Source organism: Myotis yumanensis, unplaced genomic scaffold (genome assembly GCF_028538775.1).
Source record: "Myotis yumanensis isolate MYYU_CA2020_CCGP unplaced genomic scaffold, mMyoYum1.0.hap1 SCAF_3, whole genome shotgun sequence".
Taxonomy (NCBI): Eukaryota; Metazoa; Chordata; class Mammalia; order Chiroptera; family Vespertilionidae; genus Myotis; species Myotis yumanensis.
This window is the reverse complement of record NW_027223754.1, coordinates 150659453-150687386: the sequence shown is the minus strand read 5'-3', so window position 1 is coordinate 150687386 and position 27934 is coordinate 150659453. Positions and strand designations below refer to the sequence as shown.

Below are 27934 nucleotides of genomic sequence, written 5' to 3'. Positions count from 1 at the left end.
GTAGAAAATTCAGAGCTGTAGAGAGCAAAACGTGAAGATGAAAACTTTTAGAGCAGGTTTATTTTTTTATACCCAGTCATTTTAGTTCAGAGAGGCAGGACACATGGAAGGAAGCAGGAAAGTGGCCAGTGTGCGGATTTTTATTTTACTGGACAGAGAGCTAAAGCACCTGCTGGCTGGGTCAGCACGATTCACCAGGCAGCCCTAGCGGTTACTGCCATGTTGGAGGTGAGAACATTCTGTTTTATAGAGGGTTAGTAAGTTGCCCAAGATCACAAAGGTGACGGAGGGTGGGGCTGAGTTTGTCTGACTACATACACGGAGCACTCCACTGTCGCGCAAAAGGCCTTACTTCATAGATTCCAAGAGGCACTGCTTTTTAAAATATTTTAAAATCTCTGAAATCAGACTGTTTTATTTTCAATGGCATCTTAGAGCCTGTGAAGTAAGCACGTGATATGTGCTGATACATCAGCATATACTAGTATATGGTTTTAAAATCTGAAATGGCCCGGTTTCTGTGGAAGGATCACTTCTGTGGCGTTCAGTTCCACAAAGACAGAGCAGCCAGCCCCGCTGTACAATATAGAAGACACGTGTGCGCCTGCGCGGGTGTGTGTGGTTTAGAAAATCCAGCCCCCACCCCCCACCCCCGGCTCCCCATCGGAATGCACCCTTTGATGTTTGGGGAGAAGTGCGTTAAAACTGAGTAAATGAGAGCATGCTCTCCCCCTCCCCCCACCCCGCATCCCCAAAGCAAATCCCATCAGGAGTGGAGGAGACGATTTTCTTGGTGACTTGGGCTCAGGTGAAGTAGGGGAGGACGTGGAAGATGCCCCTTCAGGGAGCTTGAGAGGAGCAAGGACCTTGGGGATATTTACTTACATATCCCAAACCCTAATCCGGTGCCTGCCACATAGGAGGGTTGGTATTTTTGTTGAATAAATTAAAAGATTGGTTCTGACAGTCAGTACTGTCCACCGTAAGCTGGGAGTGTGAACTAGGCTGGGCCCCGACGAGGATCCAATGGCGCCACCTGGTGGTCACAGCAGGTGAGAGCACCTCTAACATGGAGCCAGGCCTGTCCCACAGGAGAGAGATGGATGGAAGGTTGAGCAGGAGATGCTGGACTTCTGGCTAATAAGGTCTGTGGGATTTGGTGAGCAGATTAAAAAGCAAACAGAATGCTACCGTCTCTACCGAGTTTGTGGAGCAGATCACATGGACAGGGAAAGGAAGGCTCAGAGAGGGTTAGAAACCTGCCCAAGGTAAAACAGCAAGCAACAGAGTGGTTCTGACTGAGAAGTTCGGATCGCTCCATGGTACACTTCCTTAGTAAATGCTCATTTCAGAGAAGAATTTTTAGGCCCCTCTATAACCACGATTTGTCATAGGCCATAGGATAGGAGAGAAAGCTATTTTTAATTTTTTCCCAATTTTATTAAGATACAATTGACGCACAGCTCTGTATAAGTTTGAGGTACACAGAATAATAAATTGACATAAACATATTGGGAAATAATTACCACAATAAGTTTTGCTAGGAGAAAGCTATTTTTTAATGAAAAAAATGTCAAACACACTCAAGAGCAGAGAGAGTAGAACAATGAATCCCCATACACTCACCAGTCAGACCCAACAACCATCAATAGCTCACCACACTTACTTCACCCACCCTTCTGTTTTCTTTTTGGGGGTGGTATTTTCAGGCAAATACCAGTCCTCATGCCATTTCACTCTTACATACCTCAGTATGAACTCTAAAAAACATGAACTCTTCCTATGTAACCTCAATGCCACTAATTCATTTGCAAAATCAACTCTTACTCCTTGATATACTCCAATACCTAGTCCATAATACAATTTCTCTGATTGTCTCAAAAGTGGTTTTTAGAGCTGGTTTGCTCAAATCCAAACAAGGTCCACACATTATGTTTGCTTTCAATCTCTCTTTCTCGGCCCCCCCCCCCCCCCGCACCCCTTAAAATACATTTCTATTGATTTCAGAGAGGAAGGGAGCGGGACATAGAAACATCAATGATGAGAGAGAATTATTGATCAGCTGCCTCCTGCATGCCCCCTACTGGGGATCGAGCCCACAACCTGAGCATGTGCCCTGACTGAGAATCGAACCATGACCTCCTGGTTCACAGGTTGATGCTTAACCACTGAGCCATACCAACTGGGCTCTATCTCTTAAATGTCCTTTTATCTAGAGTATGCCCCCGTCTTGTTTTCTCTGTGCTGCTGACTTATTGTGGAAATGGTGTCCTTTGCCATTAGCATGCTCTTTTATCCCCCGTATGTCCTCTAAATAGATGTGAGTCTGGATGCTTGATTGGAGTCAGAGGGGGAAGGGTATCCTATATAATAAAAGGCTAATATGCAAATCAACCAAACTGCGGAACAACCAAACAACCGAACAACTGGTTGCTATAACGTGCGCTGACCACCAGGAGGTGCACACTGAACATGGCAGGCGTCAGCAGCAGGTGGCAGAGCGCAGAACATGGCGGGCATCGGCCCAGGCCAGATGGTGGAGCAGGTAAGCGTAGGTGCCAGACCAAGGCAGGGTGCCAGTCACTGTCATTCGGGCAAGCCTCTGGTGGTTACTGAAAATTCTTTGCTCCTGCATGTCACCATCCTGCCTGGTGCTCGCACCCACTGCCAGCACCTGGTGCCGGCCCCGATCACTTGGTGCCGTCAGCGGGTGGCTGCCAGCCCCGATCGCCCCTCAGGTCTTCTTCACCTCCCCCTGCTCCCGAGGGGCGATCGGGGCAGCAGCCCCCACTTGCACCTGCTGCTGGTGCCAGCCCCAACCACTCTGTGCCATCATCAGGGCCATCGCTGTCAGCACGTGGGAGCAGTGGTGGCAGGAGCAGAGATGCTGGCAGACAGGGGACTGGGGGCCGCGGCAGGAGGGGCTGGGTTGGGACACGGAGGATGGGCCAAGACCCACCCCTATCCCCACCACAGCCTTGCAGCCCACAATTCCTTTCAAGGTGCATGAATTCGTGCACTGGGCCACTAGTAAAGATATATTATCACAGATGGACAGTGTGCTTCCTATGACATCTTGTCACTCAATGTCTAGTGCACTAGACATTGGGTTCCGGTGATGACAGCTCAATTTCTCCACTGTAAGGCTCCCTATCAACTTTTAATCTAGTGGTTTTATCCACTGATGACCTTGCTCTGAATAAATACTTCCATTAGGGCTTGCAGGGTGATAATCTTTTTCTAATCCTATAATATCTTCTGTATTAGCTACAATTCTTTTGTAAAGAGGACTTCTCCTTTCTTCAATTAGTGCTATTTGATTACTCTGAAGTACAGAGTTTGTACAAGAACAGCAAAGGGAATGCTAATTCTTTCCTTTTGTTCTTAGAATAGGAAATTAGGGCACTAAATACTTCCAATGGTGTCCCAGGGAGGATTTTTTGGGAGGAGGAATGACTTTTGTTAAGTAAAATATCAATATAAACCTTTGATGATCAATTGTGTTATCATTACTTTGGATGCTCAAATTACCTCATCTTTGACCAAGGAGAGTCCTTAATGTTGACTCTTATGTCCTTGTGATATGACCCATTTGTTATAACTTCTTGGCTTTCTAGCTCCAGCTGTCACAGACCCACTATGGATATTTCCTGTTCCCCATCTGGAATCAGCCATACCTCCAAGGAGCCTTAATTGCAGAACACACTTCTGGCTTATGTACCAGTCCTTCCCTGCTCCTCTCCCAAAGAGAGGAAGAGGAATGGGGGGATGAGGGCACACTGGAGGAGGAGGTGAGTGGCTAATAGGATTGTGGCACCCTGCATCCTTCGGGCCCTGTTTCCTAGAGGGAGAAATCTCTCTGCTCAGGGTCCCTGCTTATGTGCCCTTTGGCTTGGTCTGTGCCTTGTCTGTGGGACCTCTTGTCCTTGTGCCCCCTTCCCACCTTTATTCCCAGCCACGTTCTCTCCAGTGACCAGCAGCACACCTGGGGCAGGAACCTCCTGGAGGTACATTCCTGTGAGTCTTAGGGACCCTGTGCTTACGGCTGGTTTGGTACATGGATTGGCGTCTGCCCTGCAGACTCCGGGCCCACCTGGGAGGGTTGCAAAGCCTGTACTCACAAGCAGCACTAGGAAGCCCACTTCTTTCTGTGCTCTGAGGCATGTTTTCCAGCACAGTGACCCCGAATCCTTGCACTGGGGGAACACTGGGCATGGGCCTGGCACAACAGTGACGTCTTCATTGCTCAGGTGGCCGGTGGTTCTTGGATGCCTGCTCCACAGCCAGGACCCAGGAGGGGCAGAAAGGTGAGTGGCAGCCAATGATGCCAACACTAGCCAGTGGGAATACATTCGCCAAAGCATTACAGGTGGATGCTAAGCAGAGCCGATGAGCAGGTGAAGGGCACAGCTGTTGACCAAGAGGCTTCACTCTCCTGGGCCTCAGACTTGACGTGTCTCTATGGTAAACTCTTCTGCATAAGAGGCGAATAAGTGGGTTAAATTGGAAAGTAACCTGTTTCTCTGGAAAGATTTCCTAAGGTGAGAAGAGACTGAATTTTAATAGCCAATTCTGTGGTTCTCCTGGAACTAGCTTATAAATAGCACATAATGAAAATGAAATTATTTCTAAATGACCACGAAAGACAAGATTCCAGAAATTAATAATTCACAAAACTGGGCAGCACAGCTGCGCTCAAAGCAGCAATAATAAATTGTGCCAGGTAGCTGCTGCCCCCCCCCCGTCCCACTGGAGGGTGGTGGTGGTTACTTCTGATTTATTTCCCGTCCAAAAATAATTCTAAGCATGCCGGGGGTTAGGCCATTTCGTTTTTGTTTTTGTTTTTGTACACATGCCTCCCTTACCCAGGCACTTTCCTACACATGATTGCTTTTGATCTCCAACAATTCGGCAGCACATTCATTCCCTTCCTGCTAATGGGGATGCTGACTCTTGAAGTTGATGGACAGGCTGGTCCGGTGAGAATGCACAAGCTCTGGGATTTGGTACTAAAATATCTGACCTCATTAGCTGTGTTTGTCAAGTCATGATTTTTTTTCTGGACATAATCTCCTAGCTGGTCAGGCAGCCTTTATCCATTTCCAACGGCCCAGCAAGTAAAGATGAAAAATGCTTCATGTCTGCTGATTTCTTCCCATAGAGCCCTCCCGGGCTCTCCATGGGCATCCCCATACACTCCGACTCCTAGAGTTCGTCCCGGTCCACCCCGGCCCGCGTGAGCCAGTTCATCTTGTAGGGTCTCTATTCTGAGCAGACCAAAGGCTGCCTCCAGGGAACCTGGATAGATTTTTCTGTTCTAAAAGGGCGAGTGAACATGGAACATAACACTCCGGCAAGGACACAGCTCCACAAAGCTCGGTTCCCTTTGAACCCTTGGCCAGCATGTGCTGCAACTCTTCTAACCTTCCCGAGAACGGAGCCTTGGCAGGAGGCAGAGGGTTCGCCGCCATCCACGCTGAGCCTTGCCTTTTATTTCTATCCACGTGTCTGAATAATGTCCTTGAGGCAAAGATCAGAGACCTCCAGCTTGTGATTTCAGTCTGACATGTGAGAGAAGCTTCGCAGCGGAGCCAGCTGTCCCCGCGTGGATGCTCAGGGCGGCTGGGCCTGCGATCTTCGGCAGGTCACTCCGAGTGACACGTGTCCCCAGGAGCAGTTCCTACGCACTGTAGCCTCTCTATGGCTCAGCCCCTCGTCCAAAGGCCTAAGGACCAAACCGACACCCACTTCTCAGAGGTGGTACTGGTCTTCCCGTAAATCACCAGGCATTTGAGTTCATTCTTGCAGGCTCTGCGGGGGTCGCCTTGTTCCTTCAAACCTGACAATTCCCTGAACGGCAGTTTTGAGAACAATCCTGCACTACCTGGGGGGCTGAAAGGAAAAACAAAGCACGGCCTTCCCAGCTGCATTCTTCCCGCCCAAGAGGAAGGAGGCCATGTCCGTTTATGCCTCTCCAGCTCCTGGCTTTCAAGACTCACTAGATCAGAGAAGGCAGCGGCTGCCCTCCTGTCTGCGAGTCTCTGTTGGTGGAGGAGAACGAGGGACAGCTGCTTCACACTATGCCTCCTGCTGCTCCCCGGCACGGCCGTGGCACGGGGGTCGGCAGTGAGAGAACCAGTGTGTGAGCAAGTCAGGGGTTGTTGACCTGGCCCTTGGAAAGCTGAGTCCCAACCAAGGGAGCGCCCGGCTTTTAGGTCTGGCTTTCTCCATTTGTGCAGAGCACCTCATGTCTATCATTTCGCATCAGATCAAAGCAACAAGCGTGAGATCATTCTCCCAATTCTCCAGGCGATCAAGCCAAGCCATGGCAGCTGACAGACACCGCGTTCTCATCAGCTCTGTCGCTGGCCCCTTCCATGTGCTCTGGCCGCCACCGAGCCAGCCAGCAGTGGCGGCGAGTCTGTCCCGACACCTTTGCTCAGGAGGCTGCCGGTTCCTCACAGCACCAGCCCGCTGCTTTGGCCTTCATGCTCCCCTGCCAGGTCTGCTCCGGCCTGGCTCTCCTCTAGCTCTTGACCCTTCCCGATTCCCTCTGCAACTTACTGACCTCATTCCCTGCAGGCCTCTGTGGGTAAAAAGGTCACGATCACAATGCCAACCTGTGTGTAGGGGGCGAAGGGGTGTTTCCCCCTACCACCAAGCAATGCTGCTACACCAGCTGGGTGTCCTACAATTCAGATCCAGTCTGACCCGATCTGCCTGAAGATAGCATCGGATTCCCCAGGTTAAGGGCTCCGTCCCACAAGGCTGCCCCCCAAAGCCTTCAGGTGCCAATTGCAGGTCTAGCTTATCACCTGGGCTTCTGGCCAACTGGCTATCCATCAGAGGTTCCAACAACCCCTTTCTTGGGTTTGATAATTTGCTAGAGCAGCTGTCAGAGCTCAGAAAAACACTTTACTTACTAAAATACTCGTTTATTATAAAAGATACGTCAGGAACAGCCAGATGGAAGAGACGCATAGGGCAAGGTGTGGGGAAAGGAGTGGAGCTTCAAGCCCCCGCGAGTGCACAGCTCTCTCCACATGTCCATGTGTTCACCAACCTCTCCACTCTCTCTCCTTTTAGGTTTTACAGAGGCGTCCTTACTTAGACCTGCTTGACTAAACCATCAGCCATTGGTGATTGATTCAACCTCCAAGCCCTCTCCCTTCCCTCCTCCTTAGGTGCTGTCCAAAAGCCAACTCATTAACACAGCTAAAGACACCCTTACGCGCTCCACACCCAGGACATTCCAAGGCCTTTTGGAGTCCTGTGCCGTGAGGACATGGACCAGGGATACATGCCTTACTATAAACCACAACATCCCAGTGGGCTTCCTGGCTCCAGCGGCCACCTGCTCCTCTGGGTGGGAGACCAGCCTTCCACCCACCCTCTGGGCTGGGGGAACTCAGGGCCAGGCTCCCTGTCCTTCGGGAAGGATGACAAGTTACAACTGATCAACTCCTGCTGCACTGAGCACGAATAGTCTTGACTGCATTTCCTCATTCCAGGGATTGCTGTGGCCCAACACTACAAAGATTCTCAAGCAAGGAAAGATCTCGGCACCCCACCTGGGGGAAAGAAAGAGACAAGCCCTGGGCTGGACCATGATCATGTCCTACCACAGATCTGCTAGACAAGCAGCAGGGCAGAGTGACGGCAAGGGAGGTGGCCAGCAGGCTTCTCTCCAAGGACCTGGACAGTCAGGAGACAGGGTGACCCTCAGAGAGCTACACCGCTGGTCAGATGACAGAATATCTTATAGGTAACAGAGTCTCTTACAACCTATAAACATATTTGATCCCCACAGAGACGTCAGGAAGAGATGAATGCTCTGCAGGCCAGAGCTAGACCTAAGGGAAGCTGGGCACACCTCTGAAGAGGGGTGGTGGTGGATCCAGGACGGAAGGGATAAGACACGTGGTCAAAAAGTGAGAAGTAAGGCACCCCCCCCCCCCCCACTGTCTAACAAGCTGCCCAAGGGCCATCCTTGTCTAGGGGTCGGCAACTCTGTTTGACTTACCAATTCTATTGCTCAGAGCAGAGCTCAGACTCAAAGTGATAGGATGTAAAGCAACTTCCGCCTGGTAGAGATGCAAATGATTCTTTTCCATCAGAAAAGACAACCTCAAAGGCTTTGCTTTATTTTCTGTAAGTCATTGAGCATTTTTATTCTAAATTGGAAATTTTACTCCCACATTCTTTCCCCCCAATAGCCTGAGAATATAAATCTATCTATCTATCTATCTATCGATAGATATTTAATACAAGCCAGCATTTGCATATGAATAATGTTTTTCACATTTTGAAAAGTTGTTTTAACAGGAGCATAGACAAGGGAAGCTGACCAAAATGATACATCCTGAGGATTGTCAGGGTTGGATAATCCGTTATATAAAATGTACAACCTAAATTCCAACCCTCATTCTACAATCCATGTTCCCTCAACAACGTTCAGATACTTAGCTGCCCTGGTTTCACAGGGTGAGAACGTGCTGGTCACGCTGATGCGGTGACGGGTAACTAGACACCCCCCATTTGCCTTTGGGTCTCATTCTGGCCCACATCCCCGCCTCGAGGGGCTCTGAGGCAGCTGGCTGGACCTCCTGTAAGTCCGGGATCCTGAGGAGACCTCATGTTCTGGGGTTCTGACAGTGCATGGCTTTGGCGAGATCTGAAGGATGGCAACTCCCCCAGGGAAAATGCTGTTTTTGAAGTCTCTTCTCCCGATAATCAGCTGTCCCTTCTGTGCTAAGTGAGCAAACCGAGGATATGGGAAGTGAGGCGGCTGAGGACTGTCAGGCTGGGACCGAGCCTCGGCCTGCCTGGCGCTCCCTCATTCATCACTCCTCGCCTGAAGGGGAGAAGCTGTCTAGCACAGGGGCAGGCAGAAGAAAAGGTTCAGACATCCAGTTTGTAGTTTTAGCTTCTCGTGACTTCCACAGTAAGAAGATGCTACACTAGTGATTTGAAGAAGGCCTGGTGTGAGGGCTCCTTTGATTTGAGCACCAACTCCAGATACTTGGTGAGGAAGAGGCCTGGGGCTGAATAAGCATGTCCTTCCATTTCACATTCCCGCTGGGGCTGAGCCTGCTCCTCTCGGGGGTGTGGGGGGAGGGCTGTGGAAGAAGCTGCCATGGAACACCAAGAAGGGCGTCCTTCCGAGGAGAACACGCTTGTACTCTCAGGAAGAACGGAGTCCCCTCTCTAAACACTCAAACGCGTGGGAACTGCAGAGCGCACTGGCGGGGCGGGGCAAGTCGATGGCAGCAAACACAGCCACAAGAAACACACCAGCTTCCAGTGACGCAAATGCCATCAGAAGCCGCCAGTAAAAGTAGATGTGGAAATAAATATCTCTGCAAAATGAAAAATAAAAATAGTTGCATACAAATAAGACATGTAATTTCATTGAAAAACATGCACGACAGAGCACAGGAAATGTCAATATGGTTTTAGAAAGTCCAAATGCTCGGAATGTGGGGAACTTTCTACTCTACTGAAATTTTTTCTGTCTTACACTGTGCAAAGAAGTGGAGCTGGACTTCATCTCAGAAATGGATTAAGTGGACACCAAAGGATATTCACGCTTCAGGCGGGAAAGAAGGGTTATCAATAAACTGTAGCAAAGATCCCAGGCGCCTTACTTGCAAAGAGGAAGAATCTGCGATAAGCTACAGGACAAACCAGAATTCATTGCAAAGATAAAACTCAGAAGTTTCAGGGCCAAAGATGCAACCTCATCTCTTTACCTCATCACCCAGGTGCTGCCTGGGACTTCACCGAAACAGAGGACTCACTGCTAGTTAGCAACACCCAAGGGAATGATACTCCATCTTGGGGCGCAACAGAATCCAATGAAGGGGTTGCTAAAGGGGAGATTATTGGCCTGACTTCCCAGAAAGTGCTGGCCAGCTAAGTCTGGGTAGGGACTAGGAGCCTGCATTTGAACAAGCACCCCATGTCATCACAGAAAAGGGCAGCAGAGGGTCACACGCCAAACTGTTATCTAGGGCTCTGGTCGGCAAACTTTTGGTTGTGACCCATTAATAAGCCTGAAAGCCAGCTTCATGCGATCACATTTAAGAAAAAATAAACAAGAAATAGAAGATGTCAGTGTACAAAGTTTGGATTCATTCATATGTGAATGTGGTGTATGTGTGCACTGACGTGTGAGATAAAATGATTTCAGACTGTGTGACTCAGCCAGGACAGTCTGACAGGCAGTGGTCTAAGGGGACATGAGTATCACTTCCCAGTGACCCTCAGCCTGCCTCCTCCCAACAAAGTACTAAACCATCAGTCCAGCTTCAACTTCCTCCCCATCCACACGGGAAGTGGGGCTTCAGTTCTCTTTGTTCTCGAGTGTCAGGAAGGATGGCTAGCGATTTGGGCTCATGAGAAAGATGGACAACCGGACAACTTCAAGGAAACCCTGCCAGGACCTGGTGGAGCCTGAGACACAGCAAATGATGTGAAATGAACGAAACCGCTTAGACTCTGACCTGAGTTCAGGATTTCTGAAGGTCTAAGGAAGAGAAGGAATGGCTAGGAAGACTAGGTGGAACATGGGCGCAAACAATGAGAGTCAGATGAAACCCAAGAAACTGAAAGACAAGCCCACACTTTGTTCTGCTGTGTGAAGGCGTTAGTCGTCCGTCACCAGGAGATGGGCAGCTTTTCCTTTTGTCTTCCTCTCCAGGAATGGGGGCGGATACCTGCTCATCCGCGCCTAGCCTCCTGGTCAGCTTCTAGCGACAGTAAGCGATTGCAGGCGCTGGCCTGGGCAGGAACGGCCCACACTGTTCTTGTGGAGACAGCTTTCCAAGCGCCAACGGCCACGAGAAAGATGGCCACCGGAAAAAGAACACGAACGTTTTCAGAATGGTGTGTTGCCCACGCCCCCAGCCTCTCGCTCGGCTCTTCCCAGCTCCTGGGGAATTCCTCCACCAGGTCCACTTAGAAAGTGCACCCAAGGGGCTCAGGGAACTGAAAACCAGCCCTCATCCCATGTGTCAGGCTGGGTACTCCATCTGGGGGAGTCTTCAACTTGAGGGAGGGGTGTGTTTCTAATTCCCTAGCCCAGTGGTCGGCAAACTCATTAGTCAACAGAGCCAAATATCAACAGTACAACGATTGAAATTTCTTTTGAGAGCCAAAATTTTTAAACTTAAACTATATAGATAGGTACATTGTTATTAACTTAATTAGGGTACTCCTAAGCTGGCCTTTGCTAAAAACGTCCTCAATCTGATTGAGGTACGTTCGTTGAGGTCGACCCCTTCCAACTCTCCCATCCACACTTGTCTTGTATACTTGTTTCGTCTATCTCCTTTTGTTCATCCTCTCTATATGTCCAAACCATCTCACCATACCTTTCTCAGTTCTCGACACTACATCTTTTTTCACTCCACAACGTTCCCTAAAATTAACTTAATAAACTTTACTTAAAGTTTTAAGTCAACTTCACACTGTACATGCGCGCCTGCACGTGGTATTTTGTGGAAGAGCCACACTCAAGGGGCCAAAGAGCCGCATGTGGCTCGCGAGCCGCGGTTTGCCCTAGCCCCTTCTCTACACCATCACATGAGAGTAATTTTCACAAAGGCGTGGTGCAGGCTGGTGGTACCCAGTGAAGGATCACTCAGGTCTGTCAACACATCACTGTGCTTTTCCAAGGTGTCAGCTAATTGTCCAGAGTTCAAAAGGCACCTCCGGGCAAAGGTCTCGGCTCTGAGTGAAGTGAGTTCTCATGACCATTTCTCCTCCCGACCACTTCAACCCTGAAGGTTTCACAGCCACCATGTGGCTGGCCTATGAGAGCTACTGAAGTCACTCAGAAAGGAAGAGAGGCCTGAGATGTGAGCGAAAACCACTCTGAGAATCCGGTACAGTCGGCTGCAGGTTCCGCCACTTCACCAGATCCTACTAGGAGTCACATGATGCCCAGCCACCGTCTATTTTTCAGAGTCTTATTTAGTTTGAGGTCAATTCAGAAGGAAGGGAAGCTATGAGGGAAATGCACTGAAGTGAAGCGCATTGATTAGGTAAAGCTGGCCCACCCGTGTCTGTGATGGCGAGGCCTCCTGATCCACATACCGACACAGCTTCAGCCAGTCCATCCCCGGCCACTCACTGTGCTGGGTCAGTGGAGGATGCCTTCGAAAAACTTTTCACAGGATCTATTTTCAGCACAGCCATTTTTTGACCTCAACTGTAACAATTCGCACATCCAATTCACCATCACTATCTGTGCTAAATGCAGCCAGTGCAGGAGGGAAGGGGAGACGGGCCTTTTGTATTGCTAGGCTATCGATACTTTTCCCTGGAGGAGACTGCTTTACTCCAGAAGAAAAGTGACTCTATTTTGTACTTGCTAGTTCCCTGTCCTATACATGGGGATAGTAAATATCTGCGAAGGAGGGCTATTGTGAGGGGTATACACCGGTGACATGCAGCACACAGTAGGCGCTCCGTACATGTTGGTGTCCTTTCCCTGGATGCTGAGGGTGGGTGGGTCAGAAGCGTGCTCTCCTCTGCCTGGGCATGGAGTGTTAGAGAAGAGGGCAAGAGGGGCCAGGAGGGGCCAGCCCTCTTTTTATTTATTTATTTTTTCCTTTATTGAATAAGATATTACAAATGTGTCCTTATCCCCCCAATGTCCCCTCATCCCCCCAATCCTGCTCTCACCCTCACCCCCTATTGTCCACATCCATCGCTTATGCTTATATGCATGCATACAAGTCCTTTGGTTGGTCTTCCCCCCTCACCCCCACCCTCCCCTACTTTCCCTCCGAGTTTTGAGCATCTGATCGATGCTTCTCTGTCTCTACATCTGTTTTTGTTCATCCATTTATGTTGTTCATTATAATCCACAAATGAGTGAGAGCATGTGATATTTATCTTTCTCTGACTAACTTATTTCACTTAGCATAATGCTCTCCAGCTCCATCCATGCTGTTGCAAATGGTAGGAGTTCCTTCCTTTTTACAGCAGCATAGTATTCCATTGTGTAGATGTGCCAAAGTTTTTTTAATCCATAGCCCTCATCTTGATGCAGCAGAATTAGCACTGACTATGCAGCTTCTGCAATTGAAGATTCATGTGAGGCCTTCAGACTCCTAATAGTGCTGTCATTAGTGTGTTAGGACATGTGAGAGGGGGGTGAAGGCCAGTGATCACCAAATAGACACACATACTTTCGGGGTTACTGGATAAACAACCTAATTTGTGGTATGGGCCACACCTGGGTCACTACCCTAAAACGTCAGAAACTCCTTTGCTTTTCTGTAAAGTTCTGTAGCTCCTCCTAAGGCACAGGCTTCAATTCAAGGCTCCGGTGATATGTTGGAATATTCTCATCCCCTCAGCACATCATAGTCTTGACATCCTTTGCACATGCTTTTTTCTGTACTTGGAATGCCTTCCCACTCTTCACCTTCCCACTCCCCACTTTTCTGCAGAGGCAACACCTGCGCCTAGGAAGCCTTTTCTATTCCTCTGTAGTGGGAAGGGTCCACCCTCTGTCCTCCAAGGCAGCCTAGTCTTGCTTCTGTCATTGTACCTGTCCCACCATCTTCTCACTGTCTCCCAGAATGTCTCCCCATTAGACTACTGGTATTTGCTTGCTGGGGATTCGCAACAGATTCTTTAAGTGAATGAATGCATCCAGCGATAGAATACCAAGTTCAGAACCCAACTTTCCACAAAGTCCTTTCTTTTACCCTATGCTCTGTCGGCTGTAAAAGAAATAGCTACTTTTAATAGGTGGTTAGGGAAATTGAAGTCTTTAGAGCAGCGGTTCTCAACCTGTGGGTCGCCAACCTGTAGGTCGCGACCCCTTTGCAGGTCGAACGACCCTTTCTCAGGGGTTGCCTAAGACCATCGGAAAACACATATATAATTACATATTGTTTTTGTGATTAATCACTATGCTTTAATTATGTTCAATTTGTAACAATGAAAAGACATCCTGTATATCAGATATTTACATTACAATTCATAACAGTAGCAAAATTACAGTTATGAAGTAGCAGCGAAAATAATTTTATGGTTGGGGAACTGTATTAAAGGGTCGCGGCATTAGGAAGGTTAAGAACCACTGCTTTAGAGGAAAAAAGGAGTAGCTGGCCTGTCACCTCCTTTTAATTTGACATTTATTTGCTTTTCTGGGCAAGAGAAATAATCTCTAGTTACTAGATTATTGACTACAGAGAGGGTCTTGGCTCTCAAGAAAAATGGAGTGAGATTGTAAGTATCCTTATGCATTAACAAAAACAAAGCATTAGTTCTACAAAAGAAAACCAGAGACACCTCTCTACCACAGCTGTACTTGACAGTGGTTCCACAAACACTGCCACTCACCTATGCCTTATTTAAACTCTGCCGCCGCTCAAGTTCAGCTCCGTGTGCCATTGTGGGTTTTCTTCCATGAAGTAAAGCGAGGCAACTATCCTAGCAGAGATGGAACATCGCCAGGCTTACCCTTTCCAAACCCAAGACGTCTAAATCATCTTGAAGAGAACTTCATGTCCCTCAAGTAATGTAGCCAGCTACTGATAAGTCCGACATTAAGAATTAAGCCTTCCCACATTACACCTCAAGCCCCTTTGAGTCAAGCTAGGAGCATATACATTTAGGAAAATCCTTCCTGCCCTTCCCCGTGAATTTGGAATAATAGACCAATCATCAAAGCTCCATGTGACACTGGAGCCTTGAACTTTCGTAAGAAGATTTTTGGCCACAAACACATTTCTTTATTAAGTCATTGCTTGGAAAGCTAATTATCTCTGTTTTACAAAATAATGTCTCAGTGTTGAGAGAACAAGCAAAGCCTCTGCCGATCGACCTTTAAGCCCTGGCTTTCTTCCTTGGCTGAGACCAAAGTGCAAGGTCATTATCATGCTTGCATCAGGCTATGCACAACGGCTACTACGTGTGACCCTAAGGGAGGAGAAGAAAGCTTCCTGACCTTGTGCAGCTCCACCGGAGTCGGGGACATGATCTCCTTTATTTCTTGTTTCATTTTCCTCAGGGGGACGGACCTCCTGCCCACCTCTGAGGGCAGAGTGTTGCTCCGAGTTGTTTGGCTATAGTGTGGCCGCGAGCTGCTCCGTTCCTGGAAGCTGGCCTGTCGCCCCAGCTGACTGCGAGGTGTTGGGGCCTCATGATTCAAACTCATCGTGCTCCCCGACATGATTGTTGCCTGTGGCATTGACAATTTTCAGAAACAATTAAGCCACAGACGAAGGAAAGGGTTTGGTTGCTCAACATTAAGCACATTTCTGCCTCTGCCCAGTCAAAATACAGTGTCTTCAGGGCATAACCAAAGACTGAAGGATGGATAGAGTCACCCAAGTATGAAAATCTGGAAAAAATGCTTTGTAAGTGCCATTTGTAATGCGCATCTCAAATCCAATTTAAGTACTTAAGCTGCTGGGTTTATTTAATCAGATACCACCCCTGGCAGTTCTGAGGCAAATTGAAAAGCTCTAACATTTGCTTACTGTAAACTACATTTTAAGCATTAACTTTCCACTGAGTGGGCTCTAACGATGGGATTCACGAGGCAACCTTCAATGTGTCTTACAGAAATGAGCTAAGAACTTCTCATTGAAGACCAGGCTGCCTCTATTTGTAATGCTGCCTCTCGTCCCACCTGTAAAAACAATGGGCTAAAATGGAGCTATTGGTACAAGGACAAGAGCTCCGACCCGAAGCCCCTTGTCTACTGTCTTTCTTTTGGCCACTGGGCCTGGCCCAGAAGCTTGTAGACCAGCTAGGTCTCCACATCATTTGTTTCTTAGAAATGGCCTTTGTGTAAGATCCTGAGAGAGGTTAAAGAGTAATAATTTATTATGCTACTTGGATTCAGCCCTTGTGCAAAAGCTGTGGCACCTGGATTGAATTTTACCAGTGAATCGGGATGTTACCAGTTTCAGTTTCAAATACATTCTCTACGGAAAACTCCAGGAATAGCAAGCCTAGAAGATCAGTTCCCCCAAAATGACTGAGTCACAGAGGGGAACAAAAAGAGCACTTGAAACCAGCATCGTGTTGGGAATGCCCCTTTCTCGAGTTTGGAGGATGCTGAAATTCTGAAAATATGCCTGTGTTCCTCCAAACAATGGCTATATGAAGGTAAAGTCAAATTGGTGAATCTGCCGGAAATCCTGGGAACAGAAAACAGGTTCCATATGCCGTGTCACTGGCTGCAACTCCACGTAGAGGTTTATAATAATACTGATGCTAAAAGTAACGGAAGTGTAATCTGTTGAGTCCTTTGAATGTATTCACCCATTGAAGCCTCGCAACAACTTTATGAAAGAAGCACTGTTATTCCTCCTAATTTACAGATGAGGAAACTGAGGCACAAAGAGGGTGACTTACCCAAGGCAAAATAGGTAGTAAATGAGCCAAGGGCACGACCTAAAATTATAGATCAGGAGGAAACACTGCAAAGGGGGTAGAGTTTTCATTTTTAGCTAAGGTTTTATAATTCCAAATTCACCTGGTATCCAACTATAAATATAGCCCCAACAAAATTTTTGAATGGCAAATTTTAGTGCTCTTGTGCACATATTTACATCTCTGTTGAAAGAGAAGGAATAAAAATATCCTAAGTAGATCAGTTTTTAAAGGATAATTTTGGAAAAGTAAATGTGAAAAAAACTTCCTGGTCACTGAGCATTAACATGTGCTAAATACCACTTGTATATATATGTGTGTGTATCTAGAATATCATTTAATTATTATATCTTCACATTTCAGTTAAGGCAAGGGATGCCTGGATAAGTTAAGCAACTTGCCCACGAGTCTTGGATTGCAACCTTAGCAATCTGACTCCAGACTTTATTCTTGACTACCAGGGTGTGTAGCTTCTCGGTCAAATATTACGTTGAAACATATAAAACTGACCTTTTTAGTCGATTAAACCCTAATATTTAAACCAGTATGAATTATCCATATTTTGGTTTATTTCAGATATATTCCTTCCCGAATAAAACTTTTCAGTGACCAGCTTTATGGATATCCTGGGACATCCTTTTATTTTATGGCACTTAACTCACACCTATCATTTTTTTGTTTGTTTGTTTAATCTACTGTAACAGACAGCACCCAAGGATTGCTCTCTGGCTGTGGGGACCATCTACCTATTATTGTTTTTTACCTACTTAGACTAGTTATTTGCTTTTATTAACATCTAATTTTTACATTCATTTTTTCGTGGGACCAGCAGAAAACATGTTGGAAATAAAATACTTAATCACTGCAACTGGGAGACAAGTTTGCCTTAGTCATGCAGAAGTTACAAACCGGTCTAGAAAGGGTTCTGATGGGAGCAAGGACATATTCTCAAAAGGTCTTTAGTTCACGTTGATGGCTTGATTGTTTTGTTTAAAAAGAACTTCAATGGAATCAGTGACATGTCTGAAGCAATATAACAATTAAAACACAAATACATGACTATAATAAAAAGTTAAGAAATATTTTAAATTTTCTAGGATTTGTTTGGGCTCCAAGAGTTATTTATTGCCTTTTTCTATTTTGCATAACTCATAATTTACAATTATAATTTCATCTTTTCTACATTATCAGTGAGATAATTGGTATGTACAAACAACTTAGAAGAGATATATTTAAGTGTTCTCTGACGTTTAAACCTTCTTTCTGTATTAGACAAAAAGTAAAAGCAGTGTTCATTAATCAAACAAATGGCAAAAATAATTCATTTCTATTGGACATTTAGTAAGTGCCATGTAAGTATTAGCTCATTACAAACCCCATATTTTAAAGAAAGAGATATATCTGATAAGACATATTAAGTAACTTGTCCAAAGTCTTAGTTAGAATTTTTCTCCTTTGTTAAAACTAACATTTTTCAGTGCTTAAGTTGAACTTAAATTATTGCTAACAATGGGGAAAATGACTAGTATAATTTTCCTTTTCATTTCAATTGTAGTCATTTCAACTTAGTTAATCTACATTTGTTACAGTTCTAGTGCATTTTGACTTTTATAGTGGATATACATTTCATATGTATGAACCTAGCTCAAATAATATATTTTTTTTTTGCATAGTTAGGGTTTGCAATCAAGGGATCAGAGTTCGTTTAAACTAATAAATCAATGTGTCTTTGTGATAAAAGTGTAAATAAGACTCTAATTTATGGTTTGCCAATCATTCTTTCTAGGTGAGCACTTTAATTTCTCAGCCCATTTCCCTTCTGGATTGCTAATTTCAGAAGCCACACCTGCCTGAAGGAAGCTACATTAGAAGCTTGGCAGGCGGTTGCAGTATAATCTTTATGCTGATGGGTGCTGTTTTCACTGGATAACTCAATTTTGGGGTGAAAAACACATATTGTGTTTTACATCATTTGCATTTTACCTGATATAACAGAATATTAGAAGGATAGTTGCTTCTACAAAAAAGGATCAACATGCACAAGGCATGTGAGCCAAACACATGCTTTCAAAAGTAGGAGTATGTTCAGGAATTGTGAACTGAGCTCATCCTTCAGTTTGGGCCCCTTTAGGAAGTGGTAAAAGTTTAAATAAGCCAGCTGATGCTTAAGCATTCTACACTTTTGGAAAGTTGCATGAAAAGGAATTAATTGCTACCATTTTAATGTATTCACGTTTTATAGGATTATCCATCTCCAGGTCCTTTAACCATGCTCGGAAGCTGAAATTCATGCCAGGTAATACTATGATGTTTACAAATTCAAATTAATATTTTTGTTTATAATTCTCTTTGCAGATTCACACAAAATATCCACACATGCAACTGAGAAGCAAAATAATATAAAGATGAGTCATCATTTTAAAATTGCAAGAGTTCCACCCAGTTTTGCCATTCACATTCCTTATGGTGACTTGGGGACCTCGTATGACATCAAAATAAAAATGAAACTTTTGCCACTTTATTTTTTACAGCTTAGAAAATTTAAAAGAACATAAAAGGAAATAGTCCAGGACTTCCCAGACCAAAGCGTGAGTACGTCAGCAAATTCATGGCTTTGATTAAAGAACTCGGCAGGAGTTCAGCTACGACACTCCATCTCACCAGGACTCCTCAAGTTCACACTAAATTAATATGGGATCAGAATTTGCAATGAGCAGCAAAGCACTGTGTAACAGTCTGGCTGCTTAACCCACAGACCGGCCTTTTGTACCAGCTGCATTGCCATCTATTTTAAAGGACAAAACAAAAGATAATAAAATTTCCTCTTATGTTCCGCTTCACGATCAAATTAATTTCTGTACCAGGTACAAATGAAAACATGCCAAAGAAACCTTTCTAAAGCGGCTAAGGGAATGAGATGCGCCACTGCTGGGAGACTGAGCTGCCTCCTTAGCGATTCGGTGGCAAACAGGTACAGTCAGGGTTAGCAGGGAGCAATGGCAGAAGCCACAAGTCAGTCAGCTCAGGGGGGGGGGGGGGGGGGGGGGGGGTGAAAATGGGGAAATCAATATACTTTTCACTGCATTGAATCAAATCAAACTGCTGTCCGGAAGGCAAGGGGGGCAGGGGAGGCAGCTTCACAAGCAAAAATATAAACATAAAAGGGTAGCTACCAAGAGAGTCATGTTTCTCACAGACACACGCCTGTCGGCTTTCTCCTGTGGAAAGGGGTTAAAGCTTTTAAATGAACTGGTGTGATAAATGCCAACTCAGAAGGACCAAAAATCATGAATGTAGAAACAATCAAAGTAAGGAGCAGGACCCAGGCTACCTCAAGCTCTCTCAGGATCCCCGACTGCCCGCAGGTCTCCAAATCCTCCAGCGCCTGGGACCAGAAGTTTTCCTCCTGCTCCGCCTCCGCACTGTCAGGAGCCCCTGTGAAACTGTCACCAAAAACAGTCTTGGTTACGACGATGCTGCTAGATTTGTTTTTGTCCTGTATCCAGACTCTCACCCCTTCATCTCACACACCCAAAAAACCCCAGGTTCGTTTTGGGTTTGGCTTTCTTCCAACTGTGGCCTCCAAACAGTGCTGGCGGGGCGCGAGGGCACTTTAGGAAAGGCTAGAATGAAAGGAGGCCCGTGGTCTTGCTCACTGAACTTGAGTGCTCGTGGCCACTGCCGAATGAGCTGCATTAACGGGGCATTTGTGTGGGAATATCTGTCAGCTACTATAGCTGCAGGGGAGGAGAAGTCAAACTTTTCCCTGAGAGAGAAAATGTTTTCCCCACCCCATGGTAAACACAGTGTAGATCAGTGATTTCCAACCAGTCAGCTGCAAGAATTCTTAACACTATTTAGTCAGGGGCACTGACCTCTTTTCCCTTAGATCAGCGGTTCTCAACCTGTGGGTCGCGACCCCTTTGGGGGTCGAACGACCCTTTCACAGGGGTCGCCTAGGACCATCGGAAAACACATATATAATTACATATTGTTTTAGTGATGAATCACTATGCTTTAATTATGTTCAATTTGTAACAACGAAATTGGGGGTCACCACAACCTGAGAAACTGTATTAAAGGGTCGTGGTATTAGGAAGGTTGAGAACCACTGCCTTAGATTGTCAAATACAAAATGACAACAGCCAACATCACAATAGCCGTCTGGTGTGAATAAATCAAAATGACACCTATTTTTTTTTTTTTTTGTCAGATTGGCAAAAAATATATTTTTTGGTGTACCAAAGAATTTTAGTAATTAGTTTATGTGTGCCATCAGATGCAAAGAGTTGAAAATCACTGGTATAGATCAAGTGCTATCATTTTTTATAAATTTCCTTAAAGTATTTTCGTAAGGAACACAATGCTAAAATATATCTTAGCAAAAAATATGGGACCCTAGGTGTATCTTTTTAAAAAATAGAAGTTGATGTGAAACTACCTTTTAAATGAAAGGAGAGGGAACTAGTCACAGAGTGAGGCCACGGTCCTTAGAGGTAGATTTTCCCCACGTGCTCTTGTTTTCTTTAGGGGACACAGCGCTTGCCCTGTTGTGTGGTGGTGCCCAGGCTCCCACTGGGCAGGCACAAGTGTTAGAATCCTGCCACCAGACCAGCATGGCCGATTCTAGCAGCTTCAGGAAGCCAATGCTGGAAACATGTGCCGATGGACGTAGAGAGGTTCAGATCTGGCCCCCCAAACACAAAGCAGTCGGGACAGGGCCACGGTAGATGAGCCTTACCCGCTGACGGTGGAGCGGTCCCAGTCTTCGTTACTCAGCCCCACGTCTGGGTAAGTCTGGCTCCGAGGCTTAGTGACTGGGGACAAGCTCCCTCTCTGCTTCGAGCTCCTCCAGTCGTAGGTGTTGAAGTTGTATCCCGAGGCCTGAAAGCCGGGCCCTGAAACCAAAGACAAGGCATTCTCTTCTGCCCCTGAGGCCCTCCAGTGAGGTCTGCTTCCTAACTTGTCTTTTTCTGTGGTTTCCATCCGTTTGTTCAAGGGGGTTGACTTTAATGGAATTTGGGGTCATAAAGGCCATCAAGATAACACTAAAGTCTTAACATTTAAAACGCATCCACACACATTAGCCCAATTGATTAACAACATCCATAAGGTAAGACCTTTAGACCCAAGCAGGAGGGGCCGCTGTGCTGGGCTTGTGCTTTGTGTAGCTCCTGCCCTACTCTATCTGGGCAAGAAATCTACTGGGCCAAGGGGATATGCCCAGCAGACTTATATCCAACCCCTTTTAGAGCAAGTTCCAGAAAGTCAGAATCCTGAATTTCCTGCCCAGGCAACCCCGAGCTATGTGAGGGCTTCTTACCCAAGTGTGAACTGAGAGTGGAATTTGCTACAAGATGTAGGTTCCAGACCCAAAAGTGGCCAAAGGGGCTGCTAGTTGCAGATGTGCGGACAGAGCTTGTATATATGGGCTGTGGGCACAAATGTTAGGGACAGGCCTGAGGATTACTTTAATCCAATGAGAAATGGCCTTGTTAGCAAGCAGAGGGGTCGAATAACAACAGCAACAACCATAACAACAGCGAGCACAAAGTGGGTACTCATTCTGCACCCAGAACTTCATTACGGGCTTTCTTTGTATATACAGCCTTTATGTATTCTTCTGAACCGTCTTTGAAAGTAGGTACTATCACTATTTGCATTTTACAGATGAGGATACTAAAGACTCAGAACAGTGGTTCAAGTACCTAGGACTATTTGCATAATTTCTTAAGGGTTCCAGTGACACATTTGGGAGCATCAGTTTTCAGATCATCAAGTTGCATGTACACGTCTCCCCAAAACCGACTTGGCTGAGGAAGCACCAGGAGTCTGAGTCTCCCAGCTCTCCCTCTCCCTCTCCTCTCACAGTTGCTTTCTGCCTCTTTACAAAGGAATGACATTTATTATCCACCTCAAGCCTTTGAAGGAGCTTGGGCCTGGGATAGAAATAACGTAGAGGTAACTGGGAAAGGCTTGCTCCTGCACCCTGCTGGTGTGGCTCAGTGGTTGAGCATGGACCTATGAGGCAGGAGGTCACGGTTCCATTCCCAGTCAGGGCACATGCCCGGGTTGCAGGCTTGATCCCCAGTGTGGGGCGTGCAGGAGGCAGCCAATCAGTGATTCTCTCTCATCTTTGATGTTTCTCTCCTTCCCTCTCCCTTCCTCTCTGAAATCAATTAAAAACATTTAAAAAAGAGAAAGGCTTGTTCCTGAGGAAAGGTCTCTGAGGAGCAGAGCTTTATGTCAACCAGGTACAGACTCAGGCCAGGCTTTGACCTCTCCCATACATCGGCCTCTCTGCCTCTCAGAGTCAGAGTCAGAAGTGTGGGCACTTTAGTGTGTTTATTTGAATTTTTGCAAATGAAGATTGACTTCCTCTCTGATGAGGAGTTAAGTCTGATTAGCTTGATGGGGGAGACAGTGAGGGATATTTTTGGCAATTAGCTTATATAATGAACACTGTCTATGAATCTGAGCTAAATTTTTGGCTCTGTACTTTGACATGTATTATAACATATTTACAGTAAACGGGAAATTCTAGTCTTTGCAAGTATTTAAATTTGGGGAGGAAAACCTTTAGATGACAATTGTAAATGTGTGATGGGGTCTGCAGCTTTTCAAAATTCCTCTGGGGGTTCAGTGGGAGAGCAGGGGCTTGTTGTAGGTCTGACTCTATAGATTGTGCTGTAGCCACTACTGCTCCATCCACCCTTCAGGTTGTGACCTATTGTGTGTGTGTTTACATGTGTGTCCTGGATTACAATAAAACATGGATTTCTTACTGTGTTTAAAAACACTTAATAGCCCAGCCAGTGTGGCTCAGTGGTTGAGAGTCAACCTATGGACCAGGTGGTCATGGTTCAATTCCCAGTTAGTGTACATGCCTGGGTTGCATGCTTGATCCCCAGGGTAGGGCATGCAGGAGGAAGCCCATCAATGATTCTCTCTCACATTGATGTTTCTACCTCTCTCTCCCTCTCCCTTCTAGAAATCAATAAAAATAGATTTTTTAAAAACCACACAAACAACAACAACAACCCCCCCGCCCCCCCTGCCACTTAATATAGCAAATAGGCCTCGGCCTATTTTCACATCCTGTTCAATGACCGGACCATGGAAGATGACTGTGTCCATGGCACCCCTGCTTTGTCTTTCTCATTCATGTTCCCTCCACTTGTCAGCTGGCACAGTGCCATCCTCCCTCTTGGCTACAGCGGGAGAAAGCAGGTTGTCCAGAAGACAATGCTCTGTTGAAAGGATCTGATCTCGGGAGAGCAGGGAGTGCCCACAGCTGCACGATGGAGCATCCATGATGGAGGGCACCAAGGATTACAAGTCCTCGGAGCCAGGGAAAGATCTACAGTTCAATATCCCATTTTCTTTCCCAGATAACTGCAGGAGTGTGGCTAGCCACCTGGGAAGAAATCTTGCGTGATGAATGTGCAGTTTTGTGTCAAAAGTGGTGGATGAAGGGGACACGCAAGAGTCCCTTCTAGAAGGGGAGTGACGAGCAACACCGCCTCTCTCCCAGCTCCTCTGACAGGCGATCTGTTTCCTCCTTCCAACCAACCAACCAGGTACAGGAAGTCTCACTTGTTATGATACAAAAAGTGTTAGGCGAAGCCTGTACTTTCCTCAACCAGCCTAAACCTGCTGAGAGCCGAATGCTGTATGGTGGTGTCCTCCTGGGGTAACCCTTTCTGATCAGCACTAACCCACAGGACCATTCTGTTCTCCGGGGAAATTCCAACAGGTTTTAAGGGCAAATTAACTTTTTAAAAAATATATTTTTATTCAATTCAGAGAGGAAAGGAGAGGGAGGGAGAGAGAGAAACATCAATAATGAGAGAGAATCACTGATTGACTGCCTCTTGCACGCCACCTACTGAGGATCGAGCCCACAACCTGGGCATGTGCCCTTAACTGGAATCAAACCTGGGACCCTTCAGTCTGCAGGCCGATGCTGTATCCACTGAGCCAAACCAGCTAGAGCAAAATAACTCTCTTATTTCCCTCCAGCTGTTGTTTGTAAGTGGTTCTTGGTGAATTGGGCAGGAGGGTAGGATGAGCAGATGTGCAGCATCGTCACTAGACAAACGCCACACTGGCAGGCACATGTATCTACACCAAGAATGCGTTCTCTTTGTAAGCACTATTCAATCATTATTGCATTACAGCAAAGCAGGCATGAAAAGGGGATAAAATTTGAATGGCTTCAAGTCAGGCGTAGACCCAGAAGACTGCGGCCTGGTCCACTCTATGCTGGCACAGGACTGAAGTTAGGAAAGTCCTGGGTTCAAATCCCAGCTTTGCTACTTTCTCACCCTGGGGGCTAGGCCACTTTGCCTCGGGGACAATGACACATGCATCACCAGGCCGGTGTGAGAATGAAGGAGAAGAACGTATATGAACACTTAGATAAGTGCCCAGAACACAGTGAGGTTATCATGAACATAGATGTCCATGACTTTTATTATTTACTATGCCATTCAACTTTTCAAGATCTCAGTTTTCTCATTGTAAAAGGGAGAGCAGGCAAGGAGGAGAGCCTCACCATCACTCATTCACTACGTGTTCGAGCGTCTCCCAAAGGTCAGGTACTATATGAGGTGCTGAAACGCAAAGACACTCTCCAACTGCGTGGCTTAGAATATGCATGGGAGTGAGAGAAGGAGACACAGTCATAGAAATAAGCATTCTAATAGCACAGAAATGTTATCTCTTTAGTCTGAACACACTGATTGCAAGAATGAGACCTGTTTGTGGTGGGAATGTGGGTTATGAAAGGTGCCATAGGAAGGTGGTATCGAACTTAGAGTTGGAGGATGAGCTGGCCTGTACAGTAGGGGTACTGGGTAAGGCAGTATAAGCCCAGCAGGAGAGGCTGGGGAAGGCACTGTCAGGGTAAACCCCGCTCCCTGCCCTTATGTTCCATCAGTGAGTTTCTGCTTCACTCCCAACGAGGGAGCAGCATTCCAGGAATATTCCAAGAACAGCCCTCTTACTACCTGTACTTACTCCTCCCCACAGGAGGAGCTGTGGTTACCTAATTGTCAAGTTTTGGAAAAGAGCACTGGGCATGTACACTTGACCCCTCTTGGCTTTCTTTGGATTCATTCTTTCCCACGGCTGCTGCTCTGGGACATAACAAAACGGGGTCCCACTCTTGGGCTCTCTGAGCTCAGACGGGCAGGGAGACCAAGACCATGCCATTAGCTGACCTGGCCATCAAAACATCCATCTTTTCTCTTTATTCTTAGTCCTGGAATACCAGTTTGGGGATGGACATATTACTGCTCAGGATAAGACTATATCTCCTAGCCTTTCTTGAAGTTGGGCTAACTCTGTAGAACAGTCTGGCCAATGATATCTCAATGGAACTTCTGGAAGGTTCATTACAACGCTCTGTCCTGCTGCCTAGAATGTCGATGAAATGGCTGGAGCCCCAGTAACCATCTTGGACCCTGTAATGGGCCCTTGAGCCCAAACCTAAGGATGGAAGCTGGGTGCTAAGCTTGGTAGAGAATACATACTCAAGAACATGGATGTTGTGAATTTTATACCAGCTCTGAAATGCTTACTTCTTTACGATCTAAGATACTAATGTTAGAATTTTAAGTACTGTTCAGCTGAACCAATTTCAGCTGATGTGCTGGGTCACGGTTTGCTTTGTAGACTGACTTCCCCCTTATGTCAGTTTCAGTGTCTAGACTTGGGTTGGGGGTAGGGAAATAACCATCCTAATTCTGCCTATGCAGCCAATCCAGCTTTCCTAGAAAAAAATAAAATAAAAAAGTTATTTTAATCCGTAGCTGACTCCAATTTCTATTTTTCAACTGTTTGCAACTGATACAGGATGAGGTGGATTATTACATCAAAACACCTAGAGCTATGAAGGTACCAAGGACCACAGCTTGCTTAGCGAGCTCTGAGATGTTCAGGATATTTGTAGTGAAGATATTGCAATGAAGTGTCAGGAGATGAAATTGATAAAATAGTTGAAGGACTCTGTAGTTTAATATATATATATATATTTTTTTTTCAGAGAGGAAGAGAGAGAGAGGGCGAGAGAGAAAGAAACATCACAGTAAGAGTGAATCATTGATCAGCTGCCTCCTGCACGCCCTACACTGGGGATCAAGCCTGAAACCTAGGCATGTGCCCTGACCAGGAATTGAACCATGACCTCTTGGTTCATAGGTTGATGCTCAACCGCTGAGCCATACCCCCCGTGCAGGACTCTGTGTTTAAGCTAAGGACCTTTGACTTTATCCTAAAATAATAGAGAACCACAAAAAGAGTTTTTCTTAAAGGGAGTGGTAATATTAGATTTAGTTTCTTAGGAATCATTGATAGCAATATGGAGTGGTAAGACACTCAGAGTAGGTGATGAGGAAGTAAATATTTCAGGCCTAATGAAAGTTTACAACAAAGGCAGTGGCCATGCAGACACAGAGATGTTAAGTTAGTAGGAGGTAGGAAGATGCCTGGTCCTGCTGATACCATGGGCTACCTGCCTTCTCCAGGCTCTTTACTGCAGCGGGAGAAAAGCAACCCTGTGTCTTGTTTAAATACCAACATTTTGGTTTTCTTTTATTTGGAGGGGAATTCAACTCCTAACTGATGCAGGTGGATGATGTTATTATGACTTAAAATAGGTGGGAATTAAGTTCCTGTAGAGGCCAGCTGGTTGCCTTGGTTGAGAAAAAGTTATCAGGCCTTGAGAAATATTCCCTTTACACCAGGAATCAAAGTTAAAATTCAAAGAAGAAATGGAATAAATGAGGCATCCCAGGTGTGGGAAGAATCAACTGCCAGAAATATAGACTTCATTTTAACTGAACGATAGTACAAATGCATAAAATTAAAATATAAGCATGACATTGGAAACTAGATTTTAACTTCAAAATTGATAAAAGAAACACATTGAAAGATAGCAGTTCTAAAATTTATTTCCTAGGTAATTAGTCTTTTTATTTAAAATGAAAAATCTTTTTTTCTTTTTTCTTTCCTTCTTCTCCCCTCCCTCCCATTTTTCCTTTCCTTTCCTTCTTTCCCTCTCTTTCTCTCTCTCTTTCCCTTCCTTTCACATCTAGGTTTTCATATCTGGTTTTATACTTTGTATCATAATGTTAGGTATGTTATGGATTAATTGTATCCCTCCAAAATTCATTTGTTGAAGCCCTCACTCCCAATGTGACTATATTTGCAGACAGAGCCTTTAAAAAGACAATTAAGTTAAATGAGGTCATAAGGGTGGGGCCATAGTCCAATCTGATTGGTGTCCTTATAAGAAGAAGAAATGTAGACACGTGCACACCAGGGATGCACACACACAGAAGAAAGGCCATGTGAGGACCAATGAGAAGATGGCCATTTGCAAACCAAGGAGAGAGACGCCTCAGGAGAAACCAGCCCAGCTGACATATATTTTTGTTGTTGTTGTTAATCCTCACCTGAGGATATTTTTTCCATTGGTTTTTAGAGAGAGTGGAAGGGAGGGAGGAAGGAAGGAGGAAGAGAG

General features: G+C 45.8%; 1 protein-coding gene across 8 annotated transcripts in view; it reads right to left on the bottom strand.

Annotated features, from left to right (window-relative positions):
* The window catches only part of GRIP1 (glutamate receptor interacting protein 1), a 663902-nt gene that overhangs the window by 5448 nt on the left and 630520 nt on the right, over positions 1–27934 (bottom strand). For 5 of the 8 annotated variants that reach the window (XM_070409780.1, XM_070409777.1, XM_070409782.1 and 2 more), the window contains 4 exons: positions 21149–21305; positions 19739–19850; positions 19581–19625; positions 14972–15205 (listed from right to left, as the gene is read on the bottom strand). In XM_070409780.1, coding sequence (XP_070265881.1) covers positions 14972–15205; positions 19581–19625; positions 19739–19850; positions 21149–21305 — 548 coding nt within the window. The remainder of the gene's footprint in view (positions 1–14971; positions 15206–19580; positions 19626–19738; positions 19851–21148; positions 21306–27934) is intronic. The other 3 variants (XM_070409778.1, XM_070409784.1, XM_070409785.1) reach the window with 1 other exon arrangement.